Consider the following 23,966-nt stretch of genomic DNA (forward strand, 5'->3'; position numbering starts at 1 on the left):
AGGGGCAGACTTTCATCCAGGCATCACTTTGGGTGTGGACTCTGAGTAAGGAGGAAAGAAATGCAGTTCAGAAGTAAAAAGGGAGGAGCCACATGCTGGGCTTCTCTGAGAAACCAGAACTATGATGCTAGAGGTGGGTCTGATGCAGACAAGAGACTTGGGTGGCAGCTGACCCAGTGGAAAGGTGGAAGGACAGGATGTGGATTTTAGAAACTCCTGGAAGGAAAAAGGAGGTGGCTTTCTGAGAGAAATGGATCCAGGTCAAGGGAGTGGAATAGGCAAAATGATGAGTAAAGAGAAGTGGAGGGTAGAATGTGCAGTGTGAGTGGCAGCCAGCTGGACGGTGCAGGGGTGTAGATGTGGGAGACAGAGAAGACCCCTCCTAGGGCACAGGACTCCAGGAGATGCAAGCTGAGCTCCACAAAGAGGACTGAAGTTTACTGTCCCAGCAGCCCAAACATACTCAAATGCCCAGTTGTAGCTCCAGGTCTTCCAAACTCATAAGATGAAGGATCAGTGATGAGAAATATTCACTCAGAACTGGTAAGGCCCAGCCAGTGACTGAAACTGGCTGGCCAGCCCAGAGTAAGGACTTAGCTGCACTGAACCACTGGTAAGGAATATGAGGGCCCCAAGCCTCTACTGGACAGTAGAGTGGGGGCCCTCTTTGGAACCTAAGGGTATCACATGCCAGCCCATGCTTCTCTTCATACTTCCAACTGATCTGGTACACTGATCTAGCCTATACAGTACTAGTCACTGTCCCTGTTAGTGAGCAACCAGCTGTCTCTGAAGTCACTTTAAGGTGATTCTGAACTACTGGTTGAGTAGTTAGGTCTAGCCTGCATACCAACTACCTACAGTCAAGTGCCGATGTAACATCTGTCTTAGAAGCCATCATAAAATATAGGCAAACATTTTTCTATCTAGAGTGGCCAAGGAACTTTGTACCAGTGAAAGCAAACAGAAAAATTGTGACAGCATAGTGTGATAGTCTGATCACCTCTAAGTAAATAAAACAAAATCATCATTTAGAAAAGGTACTGAGGGGCTGGGAAGGTGGCTCAGTGGTAGAGCGCTTGCCTTGCATGCATGAGGCCCTGGGTTCGATTCCCCAGCACCACATAAGCAAAAAGAAAAAAGCTGGAAGTGGCGCTATGGTTCAAGTGGTAGAGTGCTAGCCTTGAGCTGAAGAGCTGAGGGACAGCGCCCAGGCCCAGAGCTCAGGCCCCACGACTGGACCCAAAAAAGAAAGAAGGAAGGAAGGAAGGGAGGGAGGGAGGGAAGGAAGAAAGAAAGAAAGAAAGAAAGAAAGAAAGAAAGAAAGAAAGAAAGAAAGAAAGAAAGAAAGAAAGAAAGAAAGAAAGAAAGAAAGAAAGAAAGAAAGAGAAAGAAAGAAAGAGAAAAAAAGAAAAGGTGCTGGGTACCAGGGACTCATATTTGTAATCCTGGCTGCTCAGGAGACTGAGTTCTGAGGACTGGGCTTCCAAACCAGCCTGGGCAGCAAAGTATGTAAGAGTCATCTCCAATAAACCAGCTAAAAGCTGGAAGTAGAACTGTGGCTTAAGTGATATAGCTACAGCTTTGAAAACCAAGCAAGAGTACAAGACCTTGAGTTCAAGTCCCAGTAACATCACATGTACAAGAACATGAACAAACACACACACATAGACACACACATAGACACACACAGGAAAAGGTAAATGACCAAACAGAAGGAAGTCTTGTAATTGAACAGGAAAAAGAACCTTTGTTTAAAAAAAAAAAAAATGAACTCAAGCCAGTCGCTGGTGGCTCATGCCTGTAATTCTAACTACCCAGAAGGCTGAGATCTGAGATCACAGTTCAAAGCCAACCCTGGGCAGCAAAGTTCATAAGACTCTCATCTCCAATTAACCATTAGAAAACTGGAAGTGGAGCTGTGGTTCAAAGTGGTAGAGTGCTACCTTGAGCCCAGGGATAGCATCCTGGCCCTGAGTTCAAGCCCCCCCCCCAACCCCCCCCCCCAATTATATGTAATATGTACAGCATAGAGGCACAGACATGGAATGCATGAGCTCATAGATCTATCAGAAAATCCAACAATGGACTAATGTGTTGCCAATCAAAGATAAAGAAATTTTAAAATGCAGCCTCTCAGTCAAGTGTGGCAAAAACATACTCATGGAAATGCAAATGACCATAGTCATGAACAAATTGTCCATGTATAGAAGCTTCTGTAAAAGGTATGTCCTCTGCCTTAGGAACTCATGCAAACTTACCCTAAATGCATAGTTTCTTAATACAAAGATATCCACTTAAGTGTTATGCACAATAATAAAAACCATTTTAGAAAATCTAGTCCCAACTAGGACCAGCTGAGTGAGTGAAGCAATGCTCACAATAGGTATGTGGAAAGAAACAGGGCTGCTAAACCACCCAAACAGCAATACCATTTGACTTTCAACAGTGTGTTTGCTGGCAATTTTGTTTTTTTAAATCGGTCATGGGGCTTGAACTCTGGGCTTGGGCGCTATCCCTGTGCTCTTCAGCTCAAGGTGAGTGCTCTACCGTTTGAGCCACAGTGCCACTTCTGGTTTTCTAGTAGTTTATTGGGGATAAGAGTCTCACAGACTTTTCTGCCCCGGCTGGCTTTGAACTGTGATCCTCGGATCTCAACCTCCTTAGTAGTTAGGATTACAGGTGTGAGCCACTGGCACCCGGCTTCAATATATTTTTATATTGGAAATGCATTACTTTTGTAAAATGGTCATTGCAGGGGGAAAAGGGTGGGCCTGTTCCATGGGGGTTTCATTGTGTTTGATCTTACTCCACTTGTGTCCGTCCTGCTCATTTTCCACCTTACTCTTTCTTCTGAAAGCTTCCTCAAAGCAGGTTTCTTCATCTAGTCTTCCCCCAAGACTTGGAGAATCTGCTGCCTTCCTCTGAAGCTCTTCAGAAGCCAAGGCTATTCTTGTAGCCCAGGTGGCCTTGAGGAACATTCAGTAAGGAAGGCCATGTCAGTGGGGCTGCAGTTGCTGAAGTTCTCAGGAGGAGGAAGCTGGTAGGATTAGGACAGGTTTTCTTTAGTGAAAAGGAAGAGCAAAGATTTTTATTTATTTATTTTTGTACTGGTTCTGAGGCTCCAACTTAGGATCTGGGCACCGTCCCTGAGCTTTTTGCTCAAGGTTAGCACTATACTACTTGAACTATAGCTCCATTTCTGGCTTTTTGGAGAGGTTAGTTGGAGATAAAGAGTCTCAATGATTTCCCTGCCAGGGCTGGATTTGAACTATGATCTTCAGATCTCAGCTTCCTGAGTAGCTACAATTACAGGTGGGAGACAATGGTGCTGGGCAAGAGCAAATTTCTAATCTGAACAGCCACCTGCATGAAGATGGAGGCACAGACAGAAGTTAAGACATACCCATGGTCTGGGGGAAATGTCCACTAGTGGCCAGGTATGTAGATGGTAGAAGTTCAGGATAGGACTGGATTTGGACAGGATGAATATTTAGATGAATAGTAACTGAAGTCATAAGAGTGGATGACATCAGCCAGAAATAGAAGAAAAATGCAAACAAGACCTATGGCTAGAAAAGCCTCAGAGGTAAAGCGAGAGCTGGGAAAGGTGAAGAAGGCAGCAAATAGGACAGCTCTACCAGCCAGTCACAGAAGAGGACAGAACACATTGGTTTACCATGCAGGGTTCCCAACCCCCTCCCAATAAATAAAATACTGATTAACTGCTAGGATTTACAATTAAGTTACACGTATCATAAATCTGGATTTCTGGCTTCTCTCAAAACAATCAGAAGATCGAGCCACATGTCACTTTTCTTTTTTTTTTTTCTTTTTTTTTCCAGTCCTGGGGCTTGAACTCAGGGCCTAGGCACTGTCCCTGAGCTGCTTTTGCTCAAGGCTAGGACTCTACCATTTGAGCCACAGTGCCACTTCTGGCTTTTTGCTTATGTGGTGCTGAGGAATTGAACCCAGGGCTTCATGCACGCTAGGCAAGCGCTCTGCCACTGAGCCACATTCCCAGTCTGTCACATACACTTTTTCATGCAGTAACCAGCAGGAGCTAAATAAAAGCCACTCCCTTTGAGTCAGGGCACAGGCATTTTGCCTTCTTGCCTGGCTCCTAGCCTAAGAGGGAGCTACTTTCCTTTGTGATAAAAAAGTCTATCTGTGCTGGTCTGGAGCTCACTGAAACCTTGGCCACAATCTAGTCTATAAAGCTCCATAAGCAGGCTGGGCACTGGTGGCTCACACCTGTAATCCTAGTTACCCAGGAAGCTGAGATCTGAAGATCACAGTTCAAAGCCAGCCCAGGCAGAAAAGTCTGTGGGACTCTTACTTCCAATAAACTACTGCTGTGGCTCAAGTGGTGAGAGTGCAAGCCTTGAGCCTTGAATACAAAGAGGCTCAGGGACAACACCCAAGCCCTTAGTTCAAGCCCCAGGACCAGAAAGAGGAAAAAAAAAAAGCACTTCGTATTATAGCCACATTTGGAGCTGAAGGCAGGAATACCATGACTGTGTCTGAAGTAAGGATCCTATGTCAGACCACTGCTAACTCCTTGCCAGTAAGAGACAGCAAGTCCATGGGATCAGCCCGACTCATCTACAGTCCCCAGGGGTCGGGGGGAACCTATTCAGCAGAGCTCTGGGGGAACTTGCTCTTTTGGAAAAGCAGCTGCACAAGCTGCCAGCTCCCTGGAGGTTGACTAGCTGCTGGAGTCAGCCACGTCCCCCAGTTGGGAATTCCTGGCTCTCCTTCTAGATTCCCCCACCATACTCTCTCTGAGAAGGTCTACCAGATGGCAGGCAGCCTCTGCGTCCCTAGATCTAAACCAGGCCCATACCTACCTGGAAAGAGGACCTGCTGATTTCTTAACAATGCCACCTTCTGTGACAAGCTCATGAACACTGGTTAAGTGAAATATGTGGCAGTGCCTTTTTTTTCCCATAAAGAATTAAACCTCCCTCCACTATTATACAATTACATATTGTCAAAGAGTCATTATCTAATTATCAGTTATTTCACATTGATTCTGCTCCAACATGTGCTTTCACTACCATTGTATTTTGTGGTTTCATTAACTACTTAATTATCTGCCCAACTGCCAAATACAATATTCTATGAAGATTTGGTGGCATAAATTAAAGAACTCATTATAAGTAATTTCACTAAGTCTCACTATTGATCAGAGGCTGGAAAAATATGACTGTAAAAGTGCTAACCTGTAAAGTTGGGCACTGTGCCTTTTCTCTCTTTCCTGGGTCATAAAACTGCCATCTCCTTCCACAGAGGTAGGTCAAATGCAACTGGAAGCATGTCTACCTTATGAACATCACTTTGGCATGACATTTTTGAGATTTGGCACAAGATCAGTCTTGGCTTCTCAGACTAAGTTCAGGTCCTGTTTCCATGGCTTCACTCTGGATAACCTTAGGGCAATTCACCTAAGCTTTCTAAGCTACCAGTTCCTTCAGCTGTCCCACAAGGGCACCATACCACAAGGGCCTCACAGAGACACCAAACAGACAACCCATTATTAGTTCCCTGCTTTCTTTCCCACAGGGAGGGTCTGGTTCAGAGGTACTGTGTGCTTGGCTTTTTAACTCCAGGCTGGTGCTCTACCACTTGAGCCGTGCCTCTATTTCTAGAAATGTATTTTGGAATTATATGTATCTGCTCAAAGTCCTTTCTGTTTCGTCTTCATTTCTCACGCAGAGCACCTATGGTTCTTTTCCTCTCTAAGAAGAGCCCACAGGCCCCCATATTCCTGCCTGGAAAGACAGGCAGACAGGCTGCATGGCAAAGGACATTTGGAAGCACATACAAGGTCTTCACTCAGTCACAACATAGTTTCCCAGAGTAAAAGCACAGCCTCCAAAAGGCAGCATTAGCTGTCCCAACTAGCAATTAAAGAAATAAACTGCTGTTTTAGTCATTTGGGTGAGTCACAGCAAAGAATCTCAATATCTTTCCAGAGCGAAGCAGGAGCTCTGGCGTGTGTGTGTGTGTGTGTGTGTGGCTGACGGGCACCCCATGCTGCCTGCTCCAGTGCTGGGCTGGCACTCACACAGGGTATGGATTTGGGATAATTAGGAAGCATAAAACCACTTATGCCCTGCTCTGGGAGGCAAAAGCAGATCCATTGTATTGGTTATTCGGATAAGGTTTTACTGTGGCCACTGCCCATTCAGCAATCCAACCTCCCTAAAAGAATGTGGTCACATCCTTTACCTCATGGCACTCCCCTGGATGACACCTTTGACACATCCCTTCTTCCAGAGAGCTCTGATTCAAGGTTCTCAAACTGGATTTTCTCTTCCTAACAGGTGGATCTGGCGGGGGAGGGGGGGCACCACAAACCCTGAGACTTTCATAAAATACAGGGTGCCACTGGCTCATGCTTATAATCCTAGCTATTCAGAGGCTGAGATCTGATGATCGCAGTTCAACGCCAGCCTGGACAAGAAAGGCTGTGATAATTTTACCCCCAGGTAACCACCAAAAAGACAAAAATGGAGCTGTTGCCCAAATGGTAGAGAAATTACATTGAGAAAAAAAGTTCAGGGGCAGCACACAGGCCCTGAGTTCAAGCCCTAGAAATAGTGAAAATACAAAACAACCAACAAAAAAAAAACACACATGAAATTTCTCCTTGGTACCTATACCCCAGGGTAATATTCATATTCTACTCTTACTCATGCACCGTAACAAATAAGCCCCAGCTAACAGCACCTATATAATATATGCAGCACAGAACTCACTGACTTTTCATATAAACACAGACCCAGGCTGAGGATGTACCTCAATGGGAGATGCTCACCTAGCATGTGCAAGGGCTTGGGTTCAATGTCTAGCACTACCGAAAACCCTCAGCCTCCCCTACTCTATTTACAGGTATACCCATCTGCCAACTAGAAAAAGCAAGAATCAACAAAAGGACCCTGAAAACTCTTACTTCAAAGCTGTCTGTATTACCTGTCCTGGAATAGAAAGCTTTAGAAGTTAATTGCTTTAAGGTCAGTAAATGTCCTCCCCTAGAACAACCCCATTAACTAGATACCAAGAAAAACTTGCTCTAAAACACTGGCCCAACCTGAGTATATTCTAAAGAAGAACCACAGATGAAAAAAAAAAAAAAAAAGAAAGAAAGAAAGAAAGAAAAATACTCAACAGAGACTATTTTTTTTTTAAAGTTTAACAGGGATTATGTCAGATAAAAAGACCATAGATAGAGGTTTTTTTCTTTTATTTTTCAAAAATTTTAATGTAAAATTGTATTTGTTTACATAAAAATACTTATCTGGGTAGCAACTAGGTATTTCAAGAAAATTCCATGGACACAATTTTATCCATTTCCACAGTGAAGTTAAGGCGTTTGATAAGAGGACTGAGGGTGCCCCTATGTGGCGGCAGAAGGAAGTGCTGCTGGCCAAATAAGAGGCTCCAACAACCAGTCAAGTATTCATTAATTCCCTTTCTCAAAAGACCTCAGACATTCCACAGGCTTTTTCATTTCTTCTACACCTTGCATCTTTAATATTTTTGTCAGAGGCTTGAAGCTGGTGTACTCACGTGGTAAGCTTTGATTTCCATCAAGAAAAGAGAGGTTTTATGTGTGCAAAAAACATATACTAAAGCAATCAATATGAACCCTTAAGATTAGCTCAAACTCCTTCACAAAACAACCAGACACGCCAGGACGGGCAGCAAAGCTCTACAGTGGGAACAGTGGGCAAGGATGTGGGGTGAAGGAACCAAACTGATAAAACCAAAGCAGATCCCAAAGAACAAAAGCAGCTTTAGTTCCCTGGTAAACAAGCTCAGCCTCTGTTCCCATTTTAGCTATCAAGACATCAGAAGCCAATGCCAGGGACTAGAATAGAATTTAAGATAATTCCACCAAGATTTAATTTCATACCAATCTACCAAGACCAACATGAAGCTGACCTCAGACACTTAGGGAGACTGTCATCCAACACTGAACATGTGAGTTGGTAACCTATTTGTTTAAATGGTTTCTTTCCCTGCATTGAAGGAATATGCCTTCACAAACATCTCATGACTAGAAAGCCATGCAGAATGCAAACAATCTCTTTAATGTTCTCAGTGTCTCTCATTAGACAGTTTGAGAAATAAACTTTTCTCCTCAGAGAAAGGAAATGACATCCAAAGGTGAAGAAGGCATTCATAGCTCTAGTTTTCCAGACTCTGGACATCAACCTTGTCACATTTCTTTTTTAATTCTAGGATCATTACCTCAACTCCTGCACAAACTTCCACAACATGCCTCCAGCCTGGATCATATAAAGACCTAGACACAATTTCTTGAGTTTCTAGCCACATACACTGTTCTCTGAAAATCCCTACAAATAGGCAAGAAGCCTGATTCTCTGCCTGAGGACCTTCTCATCAGGCAAGCAGTGTAAATACAATACTACTGTTGTAACATACAAAAAAGCACTTACTAAAGGAAGATGTACAGTATGAAACCAAATAGACAGTGGAAGTATGGTCAGTTGGCACCGCCTGTCTTCTCTAGATCACTGACCCACAGTGGTTGTGCTAGAGAAGGCCAGACCAGGAGTCATTTCCCCCAGGGCTGGCATTGGACCCAGGGCTGCATGCATGCTAGTCAAGCCATCTATCACTGACACACATCTCCAGTGCATTTATTCTAAATCTTTGAGCTTATGATACTCTTTAATAACAATAAACAAAACAATAAACACTTATTGACTACTTACTGATGGTTGCCATATAACTCAAAGATCCTAAAATGTCATTTAAAAAAAAGGTAGGTCTGGGCCCCATATACAACCCAAACATGGAAAGGGAATAAGTGTGGCAGAGCCAAACATTACTAGAGGCAGGAATTTAAGGCCCTGGGAGGAACCCAAGGCTCTGGGCTGAATATTGACTCTATGGACCCCTGATGGGTTTCTGCATCCTGTTGAATGGCTGGAATTGAATAATGGTTATTTGAAATGGATTATTGATCCCACTCCCTTGTCATGGGTCTAACTTCTCCCACTCCTCCCTAGAGGAGGTTGTGAACAGACATATGTTCAAGGGGCTTTCAGAAATAATTGCAGGAGGAAGCCAGGTGTGGGGGCTCACACCTGTAAGAGAATCATGCAGTGCTGGCAACTGAGCCCAGGACTTCACATGCACACGGTGAGTATTCAACCACGGAGCTTCAGACTTTGTTCCCTTTCTCATTTCTATCATCAACCATTTACCCACTCAAAGGCAAGAAAATATTTTCCCTAACCCCAAGACCCAAACAGGATTGACAGTTTTCGATTATGAATGTTCATATATTAAAAACAAAACAAGCTCCACTTCACAGGTTGAAACAAAAATCACAAAGCAATACAACTGCCACATCTGGTACTTTCACCAGGGTGGAGATGGGGAAAGGAGCACTGGTAAGTCTCAGTCATGTATCGGAATGTTGCTTACCTAATTCTGCGTCTGAACTGGGCAACATCCAAGCAGCATCAAGCCAGGAGTGCACCGTTTCTTAGGCATTCCCAGATGGGTCCTTCTGCCTGGCCTAACTAATGCCTCTCTTCCTGACTCTCCTGCAACCTACTATGGGACCAGCTCCTCTCTGGGGGTCTGGACAGTACTAACCAGTCATATTAACCCAGCTTCAGTCTTGAAGGTGACACTAGAGAAGGCCTGGGCCTCAGTCCCACTGGACTGCCTCCAGTCTAGGATGAGTATTCCAACTCTCCTTGCATTCTCGGTAATGTTGACCACTGGCCAGACTAGATGACATAAACAGTCCTTCTGGCCTCAAAAAGAACTAGTCCAAAGCTGAGGTGACCAGCCTGACTGAGCTTGACATCCCTTCTGAGTTTACTGACAGCCTTTTGCTGTTGACAATCACAGTTCTCCCCAAAAGTTATAAAACCCATGACTTAAGAAGTTGGGAGGGGGTTAAAATGGATGGACTGGTTTCTGCTTTTTAAAATGCTATCATAGTGCTACCCAACAGGTTCCTCCAAAGTAGGCTGTTTTATAAATCTTTCCTCTCTCTCTCTCTCTGTCTCTCTCTCTGTGCTGAAGATTGAACTTAGGGCCTCCTGCATGCTAAGAATACACTCTGCCACTCAGTTACACTCCCAGTCCCATAGACACCTCTAACTGTGCAAGAATTTGAGAGTTAACTGGCAACAAGCCTGAAAATTTGGTTACGAATATAGGTACAGAGCTGGTTCATCAAATCTCTGTTCTGGCCCGCAACCCAATGCATTTCAACTAGTGTGTCATCCACTTCCTTCTTAACTTTGATCAAACACTTGAACAGGTACGGTCCAGCTGTTCCTTGGAGGTGCTTTGCCTTCTCAACCACGGTGCTTCCCAACTGCTCAGAAGCCTCTTGGTCCTGGGCTCCATTGCTGGAGCCCATGCAGCTTTCCACAATGGCCATCCCTCCCCTTTCCTCACTCCTTTCATCCTCCATGGCTTCTGGGATTTCCTCTTGGGACAGTGACTCCTGACTTGGGCAGTGGCCATCCACAGTGGCAGATTCGCCTTCAGGCAGAGCAGACCCACAAAGGGCACTCTCCCGGGAGGCCTGGGCCATATCCTGGCTGCTGCCTGAGCCTCTAGGGGTGGACTTTTTCTCTTCCAAGGCTTGAATGACGTCCTCAGGGGCTCGAGGAACCTCCCTTAGCTGTCTCACTCGCTCTCTTTTCCTTCTCCTTAAATGAATCCATGAGTTTTCTATGGCTGTCAGGAAAAGGCTCACTTCCTCATTTCCACAGGGAACTCGTTTGTGCTGGACCTAAGTAGAAACAAACAGGATTTTATAGGAAAGCACCTGTCCCTTCTTGTCAAACTCCTTTTAAAAGGAGAGGTTAGGAGCACATCATCATGTGCCTGCACATACCTTCAGGTCAGTGAGAATCTTCTCTATCCAGGTAGTCACAACCACGATGCCCTCCACTGTTTCAGAGCCCAAAGAGGATGCTTTCAGGGCTAATTCTTTCATCATAGACTCCAACACTACAAACGTAATGGGTTTCCTTGGTTTTTCTAACTTTCTTCGTTTACTTGGTGGTGACTGAAAGGAAAAAAGAAGGAACAGAGTAAATATTGAAATCCCATGCACTGTAACTGACTCAAGGAGAGAGGAAAGCTCTACAACTTCAGCTCCCAATCATGAAGCCTTTGTACATGCTATTTTCAGGACTCAGAACAGCTCTGCAAGATTTTGCCATCTTCCCACTTTATAAAAGGAAATACTGACACAGACAGACTGCACCATCATAGCTCAGGTGACACAACTAGTAATGGCCCAGGTGGGCATCAACCCCAAACCCAATTTCTTTCCAACCACACCACCTGGCTAGCAGCACCAACCTCTTCTAAAGGCTAAATAGACTTCCATGTCTGCTGTGCTGAAGCAGGCCTGTCCTTCAACTCAAGCACCTGGATTGCTATGTCCTTTTCCATTTAAAAACAAAATGAAACAAACAAACCTGCACAGTGTAAAATCCCCAACTTGCTGGGGCTTGACCTACAGCAGCTTGTGTGATTACATGCTAAGAATGAATAGGGATACTAATACAACATGGGTGGAAAAGCAGGGCTGCAGTCTCCACCTCCCTGGCTGGGTCAGGCCAAGCCCTGGGCTGGCTGACACCGTCTCTCAACTGGGCTCTGGGACACCAGCACTGAGCACTGCGTGGGAAAGCTTGGGCCAGGAAACTCCACCACCCTTCTATCTCAGGGCTGGAAGGTAAATCACATCCTACCCACTAGAGGGACTCAAGTTCCATTTTAAAACCAAATGATCCTTTTGTAGTACAAATTTACTTTTTCAGAGCTACAGCTGTGGCTCAAGTTGTAGAATGGGTGCTTATTAGCAAATGTAAGGCTCTGAGTTCAAATCTTAGCGTCACCAAATAGAAAGACAATAGATAGATAGATAGATAGATAGATAGATAGATAGATAGATAGATAGATAGATAGATAGATAGATAGATAGAGGCTGGGAACATGACTTAGTGGTAGAATGTTGTTTAGCATGCATGAAGCTCCTGGGTTTGATTCCTTAGTATCACATAAACAGAAAAAGCTGAAGTGGCACTGTGGCTCAAGTGGTAGAGTGCTAGCTAGCCTTGAACAAAAGCAGCTCAGGGACAGTGCCTAGGCCCTGAGTTCAAGCCCCCAGGACTGGCAAAAAAAAAAAAAAAGACAGACAGACAGATAGATAGATCTAGAAAGATAGCACACCGAAGGCCAGTTTGGCCTATATAAGATGCCCTATCTCAAAATAACAACAACAAAAATGAAATGAAGAAAAAACAACACAAAAGCTTAGAAGAAAAAAGGATATGCTTGTGTATAATAAACTACTCTTGTGGTATGAACAGTGGACTGAAAGACTTGTCTGAGCCTGTATCTGTTCAATTAGGTTCCAGACAAGATGAGACAGATTCTTATTGACATTCAGAGAGCAATATTATTATTTCTTAATTACCCAGCATGAGAGACACAATTCCTATAGACTATACTGAGAACATAACACTTTGTATTATTAAGGAGTTTGAAGTAAGTTTTTTTTTTGGTAGGTCGTGGGGCTTGAACTCTGGGCCTGGGAGGTCCCTCAGCTCTTGAGCTCAAGGCTAGCACTCTATCACCTAAGCCACAGCGCCACTTCCAGTTTTCTGGTGGTTTACTGAGGATAAGAGTTTCTCGGGCTTTCCTGCCCGGGCTGGCTTTGAACAGAGATCCTCAGCTCCTCAGCTTTCTGAGTAGCTAGGATTACAGGTATGAGCCACCAGTGCCCAGTTTGAAATAAGATTTCTATTAAGCTGGGGAGGAAAAAAATGGTGGTGTGGCAGGAGGAAGATGATAAGGGACAAAAAAAAAACTGGATTCCCCTTCCAGTTTTCCACTCTCCAACATTCAAGGTCATTACCAGGGACGGCTCACTCAGAACACCAAAGGTCAGCTACAAGTATGAAAGAAAGGACAGCCCTTCATTCTCTCCTGGCAGCACAGACACCCTTTGGGCTCATAAATTCCAAACAGGAGAATAAGGATATTGCTGGTTCTTATTTGTGCTGGAGCTGGCCTGCAATACTCTTTTATCAAAAGATAGAATGGACTGCAGAAATGATTATTTCTACAACTTAAAAAGGGAACCACATCTTCATCCCACCTAACAAGAACTCCAACAAGGATCTACTTCCAAAGTAATGAGGGAGTAAGAAACAATGAAATAGACAACTTGTTGCCCTTATATCTCAGGACTAAAACAAAAACTTCAAATGTGGCTTCTGGCCCCAGTTTTCCATATACAGTGATCAATCAAGAAATATGGCAGGGCTGGGAAGGTGGCTCAGTGGTAGAGCGCTTGCCTTGCATGCATGAGGCCCTGGGTTCGATTCCTCAGCACCACATAAAGAAAAAAGCCGGAAGTGGCACTGTGGCTTAAGTGGTAGAGTGTTGGCCTTGAGCTGAAGAGCTGAGGGACAGCGCCCAGGCCCAGAGTTCAGGCCCCACGACCAGACCCCCCCCCCCCAAAAAAAAAGAAATATGGCAAAAGCCTCAACCCCCAGTTCTGGGGATCAAACCCAGGGTCTTGAATGTATAAATAATCATATGCTCTACTGCTTAGCTACATCTCCAGCTCCAACAAACACGGCCTCAGGTCTCTAATAACTAACACACGTGTATATTACAGATCTTTAGGATCATTTTAAATGTATTTTTGCTGGGAGCCTGTGCACGGTCCCTGAGCTTTTTTGGTTAAGGCTAGCATACTACCATTTGAGCCACAGCTCCACTTGTGGCTTTTTGGTAATTAACTGGAGATAAGAGTCTCACAGACTTTCCTGCCAGACTTGGCTTCAAACCCATAATCCTCAGTTATCAGCCTCCGGTATAGCTAGGATTACAGGTGTGAGCCACTAGGGTCCCAGGCTAAAGCAAGGGTTTAAAATGATAAAAGATGGGCTGGGAAGTTGGCTCAGTGGTAGAGCACTTGCCTTGCATGCCTGAGGCCCCTAGGTTCAATTCCTCAGCACCACATAAGCAAAAAGAAAAAAGCCAGAAGTGGCGTTGTGGCTCAAGTGGTAAAGCGCTAGCCTTAAGCTGAAGAGCTGAGGGACAGTGCGCAGGCCCAGAGTTCAGGCCCCATGACCGGACCCCAAAATAAATAAATAAAATGATAAAAGATTAAGTATGGCCTAGCACCCAGTCTTCCAGTGGTAGGGCCACAATAGTATAAAGATCAGGTCTTAAAAAATTGTTTTGTGGGGCTGGGAAGGTGGCTCAGTGGTAGAGCGCTTGCCTTGCATGCCTGAGGCCCTGGGTTCGATTCCTCAGCACCATATAAGCAAAAAAAAGAAAAAAGCCGGAAGTGGCGCTGTGGCTCAAGTGGTAGAGCGCTAGCCTTGAGCTGAAGAGCTGAGGGACAGTGCCCAGGCCCAGAGTTCAGGCCCCACAACTGGACCCAAAAAATAAATAAATAAATAATAAAAAAATTGTTTGTTTGTTTTTTTTGTCGGTCGTGGGGCTTGAACTCTGGGCTTGGGCACTGTCCCTCAGCTCTTCAGCTCAAGGTGAGTGCTCTACCGCTTGAGCCTCAGTGCCACTTCCGGTTTTCACAGTGTTTTATTGGAGATAAAAGTTTCTTGGATTTTCCTGCCCGGGCTGGCTTTGAACCACGATCCTCAGATCTCAGCCTCCTAAGTAGCTAGGATTACAGGCGTGAGCCACCAGCACCCAGCAAAAAATTGAACCTAAGTTACTGCAAATTCTAAAACTTCTCATTATCAGTGTGAAAGCATCATAAATGATTTAATTTCCAGACTATTACAGATTAAAAAGCATAAACCTATCCATTATTTTTAAGTAAAGCTGATGGGATATAAGCCATAATTATTCGATACTACCTTCCATTTAAATTCTATTTGTAGAACTTCCTTTGACATATTTTTTTAACCTTTATTAAAAGAAAAAAATTGGTTTAAAGTAAATCCCCCAGGTCTCTGGTATTAGGTCAATTTTACCCCCTGCTACAAACACTAGTAAAAAGCTAGCTTTCTCCAACTGACCTGATCTTACTTTGCTAATGTAATTTTTTATTTTTTATTTTTTTTGGTCCTGGGGCTTGAACTCTGGGCCTGGGCCCGGTCTCTGAGCTCTTCAGCTCAAGGAGAATGCTCTACCACTTGAGCCACAGCTCCACTTCTGGTTTTCTGCTGGCTAATTGGAGATAAGAGTCTCACTGATTTTCCTACCTGGGCTGGCTCTGAACCGTGATCCTCAGATCTCAGCCTCCTGAGTAGCTAAGATTACAGGCCTGAGCTACCAGCACCTGGCTGCTAATGTAATCTTAAGCCACAACATTTTTATATTCAAACTGTCATAATCAAGTATAGGAGGAAGGTATAGATAAATAAACTTTACAAAAAAAAAAAAAAACTCAAAACATCCAATCATTCACAATAGCCAATCAATCCAGTTTACTACAAAGGACAGGAAGGCAAATCTGTAACCGACCTCACATTCATAGAGGCACTACAGACATCAAAGGAAAAGGAGTGAACCTGGGCAGAGGAGCCAAGGGTCCCCAGGGTATACAGCTTTTATAGCTTTTGAATTGCAAGTGGTCAGTGAGTAATAATGTATCACCAGGGGAGGAACTTTGCTATTTTGTTCCAAACACATAAAACTGGACTAGGGGCATGGCTCAATTGGTAAGAGCAGTTGCTGAGTTCAATCCCTACTACTGGGAAAAAAACAAACAATATAAATTGGGCAAGAATAGTTGTGAACATTTAAATATGCTTTCCCTAGTTACCTAATAGCACAGTTGTCTGTAATTTTTTTTAATCCTTGCTTTGATTTCTAGATCTCTGTACTGTCATTAGTCCAGAGACTCTGGGATAAGGAACATGAATCAGTGGAGGCCTGCCACATTGCCTAAGCCAGGCTCTTCACTGTGGCAGATGCAAAGGCACACAATCAAGCCACAGGCTCTGTGAAACACATTCTCCCTGGGATCTACAGGGAAAGAACCATTTTCTAGACAGCTACTGAACTCCCTTGTTCTGGCAAAGAAGCTTCTAGTCTGGCCTCAAGGTATAAAGGGTACTCTTAGCACTGGAAGAGCTCTGCCACCCTGTGAACTGCTTACCTAGGTTCTTCAGAAACCAGCAGAATGCCTGTAAGACGCTGATCAGCAAAAGCCACCAGTACTCGGTGAAACAGCACAGGCACCAATGCTGTCATATGGCCAGGATACAGAAGTGGTGGTCATGGGGAAATCTCTCTGTACAACAGTGTACCAGCTCTGCTGCCATACACTGGATTAACAGCCTAGTTGACATTTTTTAATCTTAATTTAAAATGTCCTGAACTCATCCCCCAAATATATAAAAAAAAAAAAAAAAAAACAGTAAAAAAATTTAAACAATGGGAAGAAAATTTTATGCAAAATGTTACCTATTAAAAAGAAGGGATTGGGGGCTGGGAAGGTGGCTCAGTGGTAGAGCGCTTGCCTTGCATGCATGAGGCCCTGGGTTCGATTCCTCAGCACCACATAAGCAAAAAGAAAAAAGCCTGAATTGGCACTATGGCTCAAGTGGTAGAGCGCTAGCCTTGAGCTGAAGAGCTGAGGGACAGCACCCAGGCCCAGAGTTCAAGCCCTATGACTGGACCCCAAAAAAACAAAAAAACAAAAAAAGAAAGGATTACGGGCTGGGAAGATGGCTCAGTGGTAGAGTGCTTGTCTTACATGCACGAGGCCCTGGGTTCGTATACTCAGCACCACATAAGCAGAAAAAGATGGAAGTGGCACTGTGGCTCAAGTGGTAGAGCGCTAGCCTTGAGCTAAAGAGCTGAGGGACAGAGCCCAGGCCCCACAAGTGCAAAAAAAAAAAAGAAAAGGATTACATACATGTATTTCCTTATATAAAAAAAAAAGAGCAAGGGAAGGGTGGTACTGTCCCAAAAGAAATGTACTCATTGGCTGGGAATGTGGCTTAATGCTTGCCTAGCATGCATGAAGCCCTGGGTTCGATTTCTCAGTACCATATAAACAGAAAAAGCCAGAAGTGGCGCTGTGGCTCAAGTGGTAGAGTGCTAGCCTTGAGCAAAAGAAACTCAGGGACAGTGCTCAGGCCCTGAGTTAAAGCCCCATGACTGACAAAAACAAACAGAAAAAGGGTAAGTGAAGGATGAGGGTGAGAAGGACAAAACAAAGACTTCTAACTATGTATATGAACATGGATATTTTTAGATTTTGGTTTTGAAACCACGTAATTATCTTTTAGAATTCCAAAACTGAGTAACAACAACAACAAAAAGTGCCCCCAATCCCAGCATTTGGGAGGCTGAGGGAGGATTTTGAGTTCCAGGGAAGTCTAGGCTACACAATAAGACCCTATCTCAAAAAACAAACAAGTTCTAACTAAAACAGCCTACCCTACTAGCACTTCCTGTAGTGACAGGGTGCTCCTTATCTGCTCTGGCTGGAAGGGTGGCTTCTAGCCCATGTGGCAATGAAGCATATAAAGCAGTGAAGAGGCAGAGACCGAAGAAAGCCATCATATTGGACAGCACAGACATGTATTAGAGGCTATGGAAGCGATCATATGAGAAAGAGCATTTGCCAATATATGGTCCTTCTTGGGAGAAGAACAGTATGAAGAGGCTGAGATGGGACACAGCTGCTTTTCTCATAAAATTTTCTCTATATGTTGTATAACTTTCTCTCTATATATATTACTTAGATAGAAATTGTTAGGTGTGTGTGTGTGTGTGTGTGTGTGTGTGTGTGTGCATGCGTGCGTGCGTGTGTGTACATGTACCAGACCTGGGGCTTGGCTTGGACACTGTCGCTGATCTGGCTTTGAACCTTGATCCTTAGATCTCAGCCCTCTGAGTAACCACCTGTGCCCAGCCTGACTTTGAACTCACTGTGTAGCTCAGGCTGGCCTTGGACTCATCATCTTCCTGCCTCAACTTTCTAAGTGTTGGGATTACAGGTATCTGTCATCATGCCCAGCCTTCAATTCTGTGTTGTCTTAACCATTCAGCCATAGATATTTATTTCTTTTTCTGGATTTATTGGATCTATCTTTTAGTCATCTGTACTTTGCACAAACTTCCTTTATTTTGGCACTTCATTCAATTCTGACATGATGGATAACACTAAAATTGTACTGTTTGGCATGAACAAAGGCCTTTTTGTGTGGCCAGCTTCTGTTAGCTTTACATTGAGCAGATTCTTTAGTTCTGTAAGCTTCAGTTTCTTTATCTGTAAAATGAGGAGTAATAATGTACTTAAAGGTATATACATACATACACAAACGCATGTATGCACATAGGGCTGTGATTAAAGCCAGGGCCTTGTGCATGCTAGGCAGGCTACATAGTACACAGGAAGCAGCTGTAGAGGAACAGAAAGGGAGAAAGGGAGAAGAAAGGGAGAAAGAAAGAAAGAAAGGAAGGAAGAAAGAAAGGAAGGAAGGGAGAGAGAGAGCAAGAGAGAAAAAGGAAGGAAGGAAGGAAGGAAGGAAGAAAGGAAGGAAGGAAGGAAGGAATTAAGCTGGGTTCTGTGGAGAGAGTGAAGGAGCAGACAGAATAGGGAAATAGTTGAGTCAGATCTAATTCTGGCATCATGAGAGTATATGAAAGCTAATATGATAGAAGACAGTAGTCAGGAAAACAAGGTGATTAGGATGGGGGGATATGGAAGACGAACGGACTCCAGTTTATGAACAGAATGGTGGACTTGGGATGAACTCAAAGGACTCCTAGAGGATAAGACTGTGGTTCCAACACTAGACCATGAAAGCCTGCATGACCAGGCTGTCATAGCCAGACTGGGGGAAAGGCAGAAGGTCAGGGTAACTAGGACTCACCAGGATTCCAACCTGACTTTTGGAGCCTCCAATGTCCTCATCCATAAAGTGGGACTAATAGGCTAATACCATCTACTTCACTCCACCACTGTCAGGTGGAAGTGAAGGAGATAGTATGTATGAAGCATTCAAATAACAACAGAGAATACATCCAGCATTTCAAATCTCCTAAACCTACTGATGCTCTGCTTCACCTATTGTTCAACACAGATCCTATGTGGTCATCCCTTTAAACATGCAAGCATTCACTGAGCACCAACTACATACAAACAGGCACTGACAAACATCTCTAACCAGCTAAGTCCCAATCACTTCCTTGGCTCAGCTCTCAATTACTCATCCCTACCATTTACTTTAGAACTTGTTCATATAAATTTTCCTATCATTTCGTGTTCACTGGTTTTTCCTCATAAAACTAATCATTGCAAGGAACTGAAAGAGGTCTTTTTTTTATTATCATAGTGAGGATCACATATAATACAAAAAATAACTAAGAAAAGTGTCTTTAGCTTTGATTTTGCTCAAACCTCAGCTCTTTAATCATTACATCTGTCTGTGTATATAAGTGGTTCCAAATTATGATTCTCAGATCTCAGCCTCCTGAGTAGCTAGGAATATAGTTTTAAACCATTGGTGCCTAACTCTTCACATCTGTTTTGTAACCTAATGTGCAGCTTGGTATCCAAACTGTTTTTTTATTGTGTGTGATCACTAGATCAAAACCAAGACCTCATGTATGCCAAGCAAATACCCTACCACTGAGCCATTTACTCCAATTCCTAAACCATCTCTTGTTTTGAGGTTTTTTTGTTGTTTACTTGCTTGTTTGTGGTACTAGGAATTGAACTCAGGGCCTTGTGGTTGCTAGGCCATCACTTTTTTTTTTTTTTTGGTCAGTCGTGGGGCTTGAACTCTGGGCCTGGACACTGTCCCTGAGCTCTTCAGCTCAAGGCGAGTACTCTACCACTTGAGCCACAGCACCACTTCCAGTTTACTGGTGGTTAATTAGACACAAGGGTCTCACAGACTTTCCTGCCTGGACTGGCTTTGAACTACGATCCTCAGATCTCAGCCTTCTGAGTAGCTAAGATTACATGCATAAGCCACCAGCGCCTGGCTTAGGCCATCACTTTTAAACCTTTTTTTTTTAATGGAAGGAGGGCAGAGAGGGGGAGCGGGGGGAGGAGAAGGTTATGTGCTGGTATGCTGGTACTGGGGGCTTCCACTCAGAGCTTGTGTTCTACCACTTGAGTCATAGCTCTATTTCTAGTTTTTTTGTGTGATTAATTGGAGATAAAGAGTATTATGGGCTTTCCTGCCCAGGCTGGCTTCGAGCTGGAATCCTCAAGTCTCAGCCTCCTGAGTAGCCCTCAGCCCAAACCATTTCTCAACAAAACCTTTTCAACAAATAAAATCAGCATCTGAAATTGATAAAAGCAGATAAGCTCTGATTAAAAAAACAAACCCAGGGCTGGGAAGGTGGCTCAGTGGTAGAGCGCTTGCCTTGCATGCATGAGGCCCTGGGTTCGATTCTTCAGCACCATATAGGCAGAAAAAACCGAAAGTGGTGCTGTAGCTCAAGTGGTAGAGGGCTAACCTTGAGCTGAAGAGCTGAGGGACAGTGCCCAGGCCCAGAGTTCAGGCCCACAACCGACAAAAAAAAAAAATCCAAAGAATGAATCTGATGTGTACTTCAGTGGTATTGGCTTGAAAATGTATAGAGCACTACCAAGAGACCCCAGTTCCGACACTCACATGTTTACCTAACTTGCCTCCTCCCTCCATCTGGTCACTAAAAAGCCTGGCTATTACTCCCTACACAGGAAAATCTAAGCCTTAAGGGGAAGATTTTGAACACACAATAATTCTTTTAAAACTTGAGTTCCTGGGTAATGCTCACTCCAGGAGTACACAAATTAATAGAACTATTCGTCGGCCTTTAGCAAGTATCTAAATTCCTTAAAGCAAACCAAGGCAAAGCTAAAATATTGCCTTGGGCAATTAGAGAACAGGACAAAGAGGCTTTTTGAGAGAGAATCTTGATAGAACACTATAAAGAACAGTCCTTACATTCAGCATCCATCAGAATGATGGCACAAAAATTCCATCAACACTAGGATCTGTCTTTTTGTTGCTAAAATAAATCCAGACAACAGCAATGGGCTTAGTGCAACCACTCAAATCACAGTGAATTCGAATTGTTCAGCATTCAGCATCAACAGAAAACAGTCAGTAGTCCTGAGATAAGTGAAAATACAAGTTGCCATAGTAACTTGCACATCTAACCTAAAATGGCAGAGATGGGGGTGGGGAAGTAGGTCAATATTTCTGCTTAACTAGCTCTATTCCTTATCTCCTAGTGTAAAATAGTGCCTTCCTCCTTCCCAATCTCCAAAAAGCGTGGGAAAGTCAGGTGAGCTTAAAAAAAAAAAAAATCAGACAAGGTTTAAGTGGAGGGAAGAAGAACCACAAGAAAACCAAACCAAAATCTCACAAGTAACCTCAAACTACCCCAGGGAAAGTAGTCACTGATCTTAGCACCAGTGCTAAGAAACTGTTGCTGGGTTACTACAAATCAGAAATTGCCATTTTCCCTTAGCAGTTTAAGTGCATCTAATGGAGCACTTGGGAATGCATTATTAACAGCTTGGGGGGTAGCAGCAGTGGAAGGGAGGGGGGAATACTCCAGCAGCAAGAGAGGAATCTGAGGCCTTAGCCAGAGGTATTTTTGCTGGCTGCAAACTACAGGCTGCCCTAAAAGCAGAAGGAAGACTCAAGGGTTCCTTTTCAAAACAAGATTAACATAGAAACATAGCCTGGCCATGTGCCAGTGGCTCACACCTGTAATCCTAGATACTCAAGAGGCTGAGATCTGAGGATCACAGTTCAAAGTTGGCCCGGGCAGAAAAGAGCATGAGATTTTTTTTTTTTTTTAATGTAAAGATACTGTACAGAAGGGTTGCAGTTATGTGAGTAAGGTATCCCCTTCCTTTGTTTTTCCCCTACTATTCCTTCCCTTTCTACCTCCTCAACTCCCCCCCCCCCATGAGATTCTTATCTCCAATTAACCAACAGAAAACCAGAAGTACCACTGTGGCTCCAAGTGATAGAGCACTAGCCTTGAGAGAAAAGGCTCAGGGACAGTGCCCTGGCCCTAAGTTCAAGCCCCACAACTGAACAAAAAAAGAAACATAGTCTTAACACTTGGATCCATGATGGTAACTAACCCGAGAGGGCAAAGGAGACTAGACTGGGCTGATGCAGACTACCAGAGCCATTATCAGCTCTTCCAGATGCAGGCTAAACACAAAACATTCAGAACCTGGTGTGGCCCCATGTTCCTATAGCTGTTCATGTCGGCACAGGACTAAGTTAGGGCATTGCTGAAGATTTTATCCACCTACTGTGAAAGCCCTGGTATTCTAGGAAACAACGGAAAGTGTAATAGATAAAGGGGGACAGAAAAGTAGAGGCATCTTTTAATCATTGACCTTTCTTTCTTGTGTGTGTTGTATGAGACAAGGTCTTGTTATTTACATAGCTCCAGCTAGCCTTGAACTTACTATGTAGCTCCAGGCAGACTTTAAACTTTCTTCCCTCCAACCCAATGCTAGTTTCCTTAAGTGTTATGAATACAAACATGCACCATCATGCCTAGCACCAACGAATGACACCTACTGCACCATCGAAGAGAATCAAGTTTTCATAAAAAGGCCATTCAAACTTGGGAGAGGGGGGCTAGGAAGGTGGCTCAGTGCATGCATGAGGCCCTGGGTTAGATTCCTCAGCACCACATAAGCAGAAAAGCTGTAAGTGGCACTGTGGCTCAAATGGTAGAGAGCTAGCCTTGAGCTGAAGAGCTGAGGGACAGCGCCCAGGCCCAAAGCTCAGGCCCTACGACCAACCAAAAAAAAAACCCCAAAACCTTGGGAGAGGGTCTGACTGTGATTCAGCAGTACATCAGGCTGCAGAGTGAAGGATGGGCTTGGGCTCATCTGGGTCTGAGCAGATGTCTCTAGAAACATGGTAGTACCAGAAACATGGTGAGTTCCACATACCTCTACTCCTCTGTCCTATGAGAGTAGGGGGAGAGACTCAGAAACATGACATCATCAAGATGGATTTAGGGACCAAAAAATTGGGCTAAGATCTTAGAAGAAGAGTCCCCAGATGAATCCTGATGTTCAGACTAGGGACAGAAGCATGCAGGAGCAGATACAGGCCTTCATACACATACCATGGGAAGAAGGATTCACTGACTGGTTGTGCACAAGCTTAAGGTGGGTGGCCATAGCTACACAAGTCTACTTTAAGGGGGAAGAGAGAGAATAAACACATGCTGTTCCATCACCGCCTCCCAGGGCAGCCCAGAAAACCACCCAGGTGGCCAGCTAAGAGGCCATGAGACAGTTCTTACAAGGCAGGGTCTCATTATATAGCCAAGCTGGCCTCAAACTCTCAATCCTCTGCCTCAGCTTTTCATGTACCACCATGCCTGGCCTACCTATCTACCTATCTACCTATCTACCTATCTATCTATCTATCTATCTATCTATCTATCTATCTATCTATCTATCTATCTATCTATCTATCTATCTATCTTCTATCTATCTATTTGCACTAGTCATGGGGCTTGAACTCTGGGCCTGGGCACTGTCCCTCAGCTCTTCAGCTCAAGGCAGCACTCTACCACTTGAGCTACAGCGCCACTTCCGGTTTTCTGGTGGTTTATTGGAGATAGGAGTCTCACAGTCTCTCCTGCCCGGGCTGGCTTTGAACCGTGATCCTCAGATCTCAGCCTCCTGAGTAGCTAGGATTACAGGCGTGAGCCACCAGCACCCGGCGAGGAAACGATTACTTTTTAAAAATTCATTCCATAAAACGATAAATACAAAGTAGAGAAAACAGAATAATGATCCACATTCAATACTGTTCAACATCTATCCTAGTGGTAATCTTTTTTAATTTTTTAATTTTTCAGTCCTAGGGCTTGAACTCAGAGCTTTTGTGCTCAAGGCTAGCACTCTACTACTTTGAACCACAGTTCAATTTCCAGATTTTTGGCAG

At 44.0% G+C, this 23,966-nt stretch overlaps 1 protein-coding gene across 1 annotated transcript in view; it reads right to left on the reverse strand.

Annotated features, from left to right (window-relative positions):
• Positions 1–7,232: 7,232 nt before the first annotated feature.
• The window catches only part of Mettl16 (methyltransferase 16, N6-methyladenosine), a 52,846-nt gene continuing 36,112 nt past the window's right edge, over positions 7,233–23,966 (reverse strand). Inside the window, exons 9-10 of the mRNA XM_042673949.1 lie at positions 10,904–11,077; positions 7,233–10,798 (exon numbers count right to left, since the gene is read on the reverse strand). Coding sequence (XP_042529883.1) covers positions 10,175–10,798; positions 10,904–11,077 — 798 coding nt within the window. The 3' untranslated portion in view covers positions 7,233–10,174. The remainder of the gene's footprint in view (positions 10,799–10,903; positions 11,078–23,966) is intronic.

This window comes from Dipodomys spectabilis, unplaced genomic scaffold (assembly GCF_019054845.1).
Source record: "Dipodomys spectabilis isolate Male_0828 unplaced genomic scaffold, ASM1905484v1 ptg000018l, whole genome shotgun sequence".
Taxonomy (NCBI): domain Eukaryota; kingdom Metazoa; phylum Chordata; class Mammalia; order Rodentia; family Heteromyidae; genus Dipodomys; species Dipodomys spectabilis.